General features: G+C 49.9%; 1 protein-coding gene across 1 annotated transcript in view; it reads left to right on the forward strand.

Moving 5' to 3' along the window:
* The window catches only part of Stk32c (serine/threonine kinase 32C), an 84,988-nt gene extending 76,391 nt beyond the window's left edge, over positions 1 to 8,597 (forward strand). The window contains exons 11-12 of the mRNA XM_059250242.1: positions 6,883 to 6,950; positions 7,876 to 8,597. Coding sequence (XP_059106225.1) covers positions 6,883 to 6,950; positions 7,876 to 8,020 — 213 coding nt within the window. The 3' untranslated portion in view covers positions 8,021 to 8,597. The remainder of the gene's footprint in view (positions 1 to 6,882; positions 6,951 to 7,875) is intronic.
* Positions 8,598 to 8,861: the final 264 nt, after the last annotated feature.

Genomic DNA, 8,861 nt, shown 5'->3' on the forward strand with positions numbered 1-8,861 from the left:
AAGCTGGCTCTGTGTGGGAGTGGGTACCTAGTGTGAGAATCCAGACATGTACAGACTCTAACTGCCATGCTGACTTCTGGAGGCTATGAATGGGTAGGCACCTGCACCGGGAGGAACTCGGCGCCATCCTGCAGCAGTTGGTGGGAGCTTTAGTTGGAGGGTGGGAAGTGTTCTGGAAGTCGGCTAACACTGGGAAAACATCCAACTTTCTTAGGGAAAATTGCGAACCTTGAGACTGAGGCACTTTAATGAATACCTTTATTTTCTTACAGTCACATAGCATACAACACACACACACACACACACACACACACACACACACACACACACACACACTCATACTCACACGAAGTGCAACGTTGCTAGCTTCCAGCACACCTGCCACCAGAATCTGCATGGAGAGCTTTCTCATAGCCCCTTCTTAGAAGCCGCTGTTCTCCAGCCTTCCCCTGCAGGCATGGCAGCTGCCTCTGTCCCTGTGGATGTCCCCGCTCTGACATTTCACCTAGATGGAATCAGGGTGTGTGGTCCTTCACACTTCTTGCACTGGATGCCCTGTTTTCAAGGCTCACCCATGCTGTCCCAAAGGCCAGCACTTCCCCTCTTCTGATTGTGAAAAACATCCCGTTTCTGTTTAGTATTTTATTCATGACTATATCACACATTTCCCTCAGCCCTTTGTCACCTGACTGGAATTTGGGCCACTTCTGCTTTTGAATCATTGTAGCACTGCTGTGAATTTGTGTGTAGGTCCTTGTAGGGGTGTGCTCTCATTTTTTTTTCGTGGGAGGGACCTTAGTGTGGCATCCGGCCTCTGTGTTACCTCTGTGCCTCCATTTTCAGGAATCCACCATGGTGTGTTCTGCAGCTGCACCATTTTCATTTTATCCCCCCACTGGCCACGTATGCGGGCTGTAAATGCCTTATGTCCTCACCAGTTCTTATTGCTCAGTTTGCGTCTTCAATGTAACCGCTACACTGAGTATGAAGCAGTAAAGGTTTTTTTTTTTTTTAACTAGGTTTTTTTTTTTTGTAGTTATTTGGTTTGATGGAATATTTTGTTTGTTTGTTTGTTTGTTTGTTTGCATGCTCTGTTGGGTTTTTGTTTGTTTATTTTATTTTATTTTATTTTTTTGAGACAGGGTTTCATGTAACCCAGGCTGGTCTTGAACCAATTTTATAGTCAAGAATGACCTTGAATTTCTGATCTCCTGCCTCTACCATTCAAGTGCTGGGATTAGGGGCATGCCCTGCCATACCCCACAATGTTCCATGCATGCTAGGTGCTCTACTAACTGAGCTACACTCCCAGCTCCCACAGCTCTTTTTTGTTTGAGTTTTGCTGACTAATGAACATCTTTTGTGCTTACTACGTATCTTATTGGAGAACTGCCCTTTCCTGTTCTTTTAAAGCTGGATTATCTTTCCAAGTCCTCTGTGCCCATATCTGTCTCTCGTGGGTGTGTTTGGACCACTCACATTGACACGGTCGGATTCCTATCTACTGTGTTTGTGGCCAGTTTACTTACCGTGTTTGCTCTTTCCTATCCAGCTTTGACTCAGATTTTCATCAAGCACTTTACATGATGTTCCTCTATCTCCTCCCTCAGCTCACCAATTACAGTTCTTTCAATAGTAGTTTTAGGAGGGCTGGCGAGATGGCTCAGTGGGTAGAGGTGCTTGCTGCCAAGCCCGTGGCCTGAGTTTGATTCCTGAAACCCACATGGTGGAGGGAGAGAACTGATTTCCGGAGGTTGTCCTCTGGCACGTATGTGTGTGCATGCAGACACATAAATCAATGTAAAAGTATTTCCAGTGGTTGTAGTAGAACTTGCAATATGCCTTCAGCCAATTAAAATTTACCTTCAAACAACACCGCTTCTTCATCTGAGTGGGAGAATGTTCTCATAGGAAGAAGCCCCTTTCTGTCAGCACTGCTCACCTTGTGCTGTGCCCCCACCATTCACTCGGAGCAGAAGTCGGGTGGGGAGAGTCTGTAGTCTGTATTAACTCTGCGCCCTTACCAACATTTCCCTGCACTTTCTCTCTCCTCGGGTGACGTGCCAAGGCTAGTGGAGTTTGCTCTCAGAAAAATCTCCTCCCCACTACAGTGGATTTTCCCTTGGACACCAATTTCTACTTCCACACAGACTCTGGATGTGTTTCACCTGGTGGGTCATCCCTCTTCTTCCAGACCTAAGTGGGGAACCTTTCTGGGTTCTCCATTAATACTTGTTGGCTTCCCGGAATGAAGCCCAGGAAGGAACGGGTGAGTGGAGCCTAGAATACAGCCTCGGAGGTCCTCCAGGAAGCACTCCTGCAGCTCTTGATCCATTGGTCTCAGCTCCAGGGAAGCCCCTTTCATCTGGGACTCTGTTGTCTTCGGTAGATTTGGGGGCACCGGGACCCGCTGTCTTCAGCTCTGACAGGTCCAAGAAAAGCCACTGATCTTTTGAGCATCAGCTTTTTCTTTCTTTCTTCCTTCCTTCCTTCCTTCCTTCCTTCCTTCCTTCCTTCCTTCCTTCCTTCCTTCCTTCTTTCCTTCCTTCCTCTTTCTTTCTTTCTTTCTTTCTTCTTTCTTTCTTTCTGGCAGAAAGAATGGGAGCAGCAATGTGGAAGCTGTTTACAGAGCAGAACCCAGTGCAGAAATCTTTATGTTTTGTTTCATTCTTTACACTTTGGTGCAAATGCTTGTCAGACAGGTGACAGTCATGTGCTTGCTAGACTGTCTTTTCTTTGTGGGTGTGTCATCTGCAGCTGGAGTCTTTCATGCCGAGCCGCTGGGAGCATCCACTGCTTCTGTTTTGCTGTGTTGGGGGAGAATCTCCAAACCTGTAGTCAGGAGGATTTTGCCTGTGTGTTTGATAGCTCCTGGTCTCCTATTTATGTCTGCGATCCACTTTGAGTGGATGTTTATGTGTGGTGTCAGGGGAGGGCTCATCTTTGTTCCCTTGTCTGTGGATATCAGATGGTTGCAGAAATGTGTTGAGAGGGCTATTCTTCTCCCACTGAACTTCTTGGCACCATTTTCAAAAATCAATCTGACCATAAATAGCAGGGTTTATTTATGGATTAATCCTACCCCATTGATCTGTCCTCATCCAGCACATGCTGTCTTGGCTACTGTTGCTTTGAAGTCAACGTTGAAACCAGAAATTGTGACTCTGGCCACTTTGTTCTTTTGAGATTATTGCACTGGTCTGGGTCTTTTGCATTTCTAGTGAATTCTGAGCACTTTAGGAACAGTACCTGAGCCCCTTGACACATCTGTTTGCAACAGAGTTAGGTGTTGGACCTGGTTCCATTCCCCAGGCTCTCTGTCAACATGAGTGACACATCAGTCTAGTGCTGAGTCTGAGCGTTTATTCAGTCTTGCTGATGTCTTCCTGACCAGAAGATTCTTATGCATATATATGAGCCACTAAGGAAGTATGCCTGGGAGCAATCGCTGAGGGGCCAGGCCTCAGCCTGAGCCAGCAAGGGTACAGACTGTGATGCAGACATGACCAGCTCCAAAGGAGCCAAGCTTTCACGCTCCTGTACCTGACCTAGGATTTGGTGGCTCTGTGTGTACTGGCAAGGGCTCCAACAGCCCACCATAGGCCACTGGAGAAGAGCTGAATGTGACCGCTCCACAGGGAGGCCCAGTAGAACCAGCACAGGAAGACGTGATAGGAGTCCTCCTGAGGACAGAACCTGGACTACTCAAGAGGACAGTCTGTAGGAAAGAGGCTCATGGAGCCACTCAGAGTCCACAGCAGTCTACCTCTTGTCTCACTCAGAGCCGCTTTTACTAGATGTCTTTGTAGGGGCTCCTCAGGCCGCCGGGGACTTGAATTCCTAGGAATGTGCCACTGTGGAGCTTAGTGGATAGACCACCACCCCTGCTCTGGTACTGTTCTCATGGTCAGGCCTACGGCTGATACTTGGGTTTTCACCAGTATCGCAGTGCCAATTTGGTTCCTCCCCACCCTCACAACACACCCCTGCCAATCTCAGCATTTTGTTGGATGAATCCTGTCCAAGGCTATGATTCAGACCTTCATCCCTGAGATGGCTTTTACCTTCTCAGACTAGAATTTTGTGTCTGTCTGCTTACCGTCAGACAGTACATAGACATACACAGCTAGGCCCATCTAGGAACAGAGCCCAACCTCCTCTTTGGTGATTAAAGTCAGTTCCTCTGCTGGAATGGAGGCCCTTCTCGGGGTGGCCACAGCAATGGGGCAAAACGTTGCGTGTGTGATATCTCATGCAAAGGAGAGACCTGCAGAGATCTGGAGGTCTTCTGAGTCCCATCAAGCCTTCAGCTAAGTACTGATTGGTCTGGACCTGCTGTAGATACAAGGAGAGGAGACGCCCAAGTCAGGGAACAGAGCCACAAGAAAGGATCAAGTGGCATGTGAACATTCATGTGTGTGTGCACACACACACCTAGTTCATGTTCCTACCTTGACATGGTGTCAAGAAGGGTTCTGGAGGGCACTGGACAGGAATGAAGAAAACTAGCTGCCTCCTACAAGTAAGGAAACAGGCCAGGGTCTGTGGCACATTCTCAGTAGGAAGAGGTGTGAGGTATAGCCACTCATCCTTGCCCCTGGAAGGCTGTTCCCAGGGGACCTTGGTTCTTGCAGAATGTCTTGCGAGCAGAATGGCAAATTTATGAGACACCATAATGGAAAAACAGAGGTAAAGATAAAAGTCTCTGTGGCTCTTTTTGGTTACTTCAGCCTGGGTGCCATGCTTCCTGGTGACAGTGTAGGCTGGTTGGTCTAGGGGTATTTATTATAGCATTTGCTTTTTAATGTGTGTGTTCTGGTGGGGGGAGCACACATGTGTGTGGGTATGTGGGCACATGTGTATACAGGGAGGGGACAGAATCTGATGTCCTGTATCTTTTTCACTCTCTTGACTTGATTTACTGAGGCATAATCTCTTGATGAACCCAGAGCTCACTGATGCAGCTAGGCCAGCTAGGCAGCCTGCTCTGGCAATCCCTTGCCTCTGCCTCCTGAGCACTGGGATTGCAGGCGGGCCTCTATGCCTACCTGTTTTTTTATGTGGGTGCTGGGAATCAGAATCCTCATCCTCATGCTTACATTGCAATGTGGGTGTTTGGTGGGTTTCTGTTGTTGTTGTTGTTGGTGGTTTGGTTTGGTTTCGTTTCGTTTTTCAAGGCAGAGTTTCTCTGCAAAACTGCCCTGGCTGTCCTGGAACTCTCTCTGTAGATCAGGCTGGCCTCAAACTCACAGAGATCTGCCTGCCTCGCCTCCTGGTATTGCAATGTTGTATACACTGAGCCCAAGCCCCCTATAACAGCTATTTTTAAAAGTTTTATTTAAGAATCATTGGCCGAAAAGCTATAGACACTTAAGGTGTACAAGCTGCTATGTTATTTCAAGCAAAAATGGTAAATAATCATCAAAGCGAAGCCAAGTAATGTGCCCACCATTTCCACATCATTATTGTATGCATGTGGGGAAAAGGCTGAATTTCCCAATCTACCCTTTTAGGAATCTCAAGTATACAGTACAGCGTTGTTAACTACTGTTGCCATGCTACACACTTGGTCTATAAAATGTGCTGATCTGCACAACTTACACTTTATTCTCAACCTACATCTGTTTCCCCTCCTCTCCCTCATCTCGACAGCTGCTACCCAGTGGTTGAGTTGACAGGAAAGCCAGCACTGACAGATGCCATTAGCTTTACCCGGGTCTTGCCTTCAGCATCCAGAGAAAGGGTGGGTCTGTGGCCACTGGACCCTGTGAGAAGGGCTTGAGAGCTAGCTCAGCAGACTTGTAAGCACTAGACATCCCCTTTGTGGGGACAGCAGCAGGTACCTGGTCCCCACAGTGAGCATTTGCTGCGACCCAGCTGTCCTCCCCTTTAGGAGACCTAACCCCTCCCAGATAAAGGATTGTAGGACTGGTATTGGATCTGGAAAGCAAATATATAACTGTGTCTCCTGCCCTGAGGCAGCTAGTAGCCTTTGCCTCTCTAACCCTGGTCTCTCTGACCACCAAGAGCCCCAGGCTCTGCTGGCTATCACCACAGGCTCCTTTTGAATCAGTGCACCCCTGGGCTTCAGCTTCTTGAATGTGCCATCACCAGGGCCGGGTTCTTGCAGTATCTCCCATCCCAGTACCCCCTCGCCAGCTTACCACCTTATGGTAGAACGTGGCCATCTTGTAGGTCCTCAGACTTTACTCTTCAGCCTGCCCATGCATACATTTTCACTTCTCAGCACTCTTCCAAGACGATTTGGGATCTTCCCTTGAACCCCATAGCCGGGGTTCCAAAACCTGTCCTGTAGTGTTTTGAAACCCAACTGGGGTGCTCATACCAGGAAACTGATCCTGAGCCAGGGAAGAAAGTATCTTGCAGACACTGCTCTTTAGTCTCATGTTCTGACTTACAGCCTACCGATGGCCTTAATGCCCACTCCCAGGCTGTTGCCCTGGCTCTCACTGGTGCCCCTTAGCTGTGCCCTGTAGCTCCCCATAGGGCCCCTCACCTCTGAGCTTGGCTGTGCTGCTGGGAGACACAAGTATGATTCTAAGGGGGAATGGTAAGTGGAGGCAGCTATTGAGGGAGCAATGTGCCTTCAGGGTCCCTACCAGATTCTCTACCAGGCGCCATGTGCAAATTCACTGAGTACGGGAGAGTTGAGGAAGCTGTCCTTCCCATGTCATGCCCCTGCCCCCACAGTTGGTCTTTAGTGAGTCTGCTCTCAGATGTAGGAGGTGGGCTTCTAAAGAGCAGAGCTCCTTGGAAGCCGAGAGTTTCCTTCCCAGAGCTCGGGAATGGGTGGTTGGAGCAGTGCTTGGGGATGGCCCGTAGCGTCCAGCACAAGTCACCAGATGATCTTTCTGTCCACAGGAGAATGAGTACCTGCAAGACTGCCTGGATGCTATCCAGCAAGACTTTGTGATTTTTAACCGAGAAAAGTGAGTGTATGTATGCGTGGGACCATAGAGGGGAACAGGGGTTACACAGCACAGATGACCCAGCAGCCATGTGGCCTGTGCTCGCTGGGAAGACAAGCAGTGGCTATGGAAGGTAGAATTGAGTGACCTCTTCTCAGGCCCCTGCAGGGGCTCCCTGGGGACCTTCCAGGTGAACTTAAATCCAGTGGTTAGAATCTCAGGGACACACTTGGCTCAGACCAGAGCCAGTCACCTCCCGGTGGCCCCTCCAGTCACATCTGCCACTTGGTCACTCACCCAGAAAAGCTTTTGTTAGTATCTAGTACCAGTGGCAAAGACAGGGCATGGGTGGCTGACAGGGCAAGACAGATCACAGACAGCTAACACCTGCCTCAGTGGAGATAGCATGGTATAGTGGGGCCTAAGAAAGGGGTCAACACTCCCCTGCCTGGGAAGCAGGGAGGTCTTCCTGGAGGCAGTGGCTCTGTACTAGGTTGAGGAGGATGCAGAGAGCAATTTGGGTCTGGTTGAGGACACTGCCCCCATCCTGTGGTTGGAGGACAGGATGAATTATGGGCTTGGCCATGGTCTTTGAAAAGCTGTTCCAATGCTGTCCACTGAAACAGCTTCTGAATGAGCTGAGATGCAGAGCCTGTGGCTCCCAGCCTCATGGCTCTGTGGCCAGCAGCAGAGGGCTGAGCCTCCCATACCTCTAATGTTCTCAGCACCCATATCCACTTTCCAGCTCCCTGTGTTCCCAGCATGTGCCAGAAACAGGGCTTCCAACAAGGGACATTTTTGGCATCCCTGAAGGACACATCCCATGGGTCCTAGGAAAAGCCATATATTCTTCATCAGTGGGCTCTGGGGATGCTAGTGATGCTGTGCCATTTGGTGGGCTACATAGATATACTTGTGTGTCGTCTCCCTCTTCCCCCCTCCCCAGGCTGAAGAGGAGCCAGGAACTCATGAACGAGCCTCTCCCATGCCCTGAGACTTCAGATATGACAGATTCCACTGCAGACAGTGAGGCAGAGCCCACAGCCCTGCCCATGTGTGGCTCCATCTGCCCCTCATCTGGGAGCAGCTAGGCCATCTGGACTGTGTCCAAGGGCAGTTCTCTCTCAGGCTGCTTTGAAGACTCAGGATGGCCAGGAGGAGGCAGCAGTGGGGCAAAGACCTGACCGCCCAGCCTGCCCGTGAGGCTGTCAGTATGGTGAAGCTGCTGGGAGCCATGGGTGCCCGTCAAGAGTGGTGGTTGGGCGAGGAGGGCCCTCGGTACCTAGACCATGGTTACTTGCAACATAGAGGGAGTCCTGCAGCCATCATGATGGCTGGCCCCTCTAGCTGTAGGCTGGCAGATTACAGATGGCCCGAGTGGTACACTGGGGCAGGAGCCCTTGGCTTTCTGGACCCTTTTGAAATTGGCTGTACATAGCCTTGTGGCCAGTCTTTGCTGTGGCCTGGCCAGAATGTCCCTGAGCTTGCTGCTCAAGGCTGCGGGGGTGGGAACAGGTCTTGCTGATTCTGACATGTCATTGAGGGTAGGGGTTTGGGGAGGGAGTGGGTGGGATGGCAAAGAACGTTTTCTAGAGATACACACTGCTCTGGCAATTTCTGCAATTTGTGTATAGTTTTCACCTCTGAGAATTACAGTCTAAGAACTGCTGTGTCGCCTGCTGCGTGTGTTCTGGGCCTGTGGAGTGATGGCATCCAATGCCTGCCGTCTTCCATGGGGAAAGTCTATTGGACTGGGGCAGCTGGGTAGCGGGTGCCACAGGACAGTGGCATTGTGGTGGCTACCCCAGCATTTACAGACACTGTAAATGTGGGGCTGTTGAGCTCAATTTCAAGGTCCAAGCCAAGTGAAAATTGTCAAAAGCCGAGGAGCCTTGGAGTAGCACCCGGACAGCATGGCTTCTACAGAGTAGG

The sequence above is a fragment of the Peromyscus eremicus genome, chromosome 1, assembly GCF_949786415.1.
Source record: "Peromyscus eremicus chromosome 1, PerEre_H2_v1, whole genome shotgun sequence".
Classification (NCBI taxonomy): domain Eukaryota; kingdom Metazoa; phylum Chordata; class Mammalia; order Rodentia; family Cricetidae; genus Peromyscus; species Peromyscus eremicus.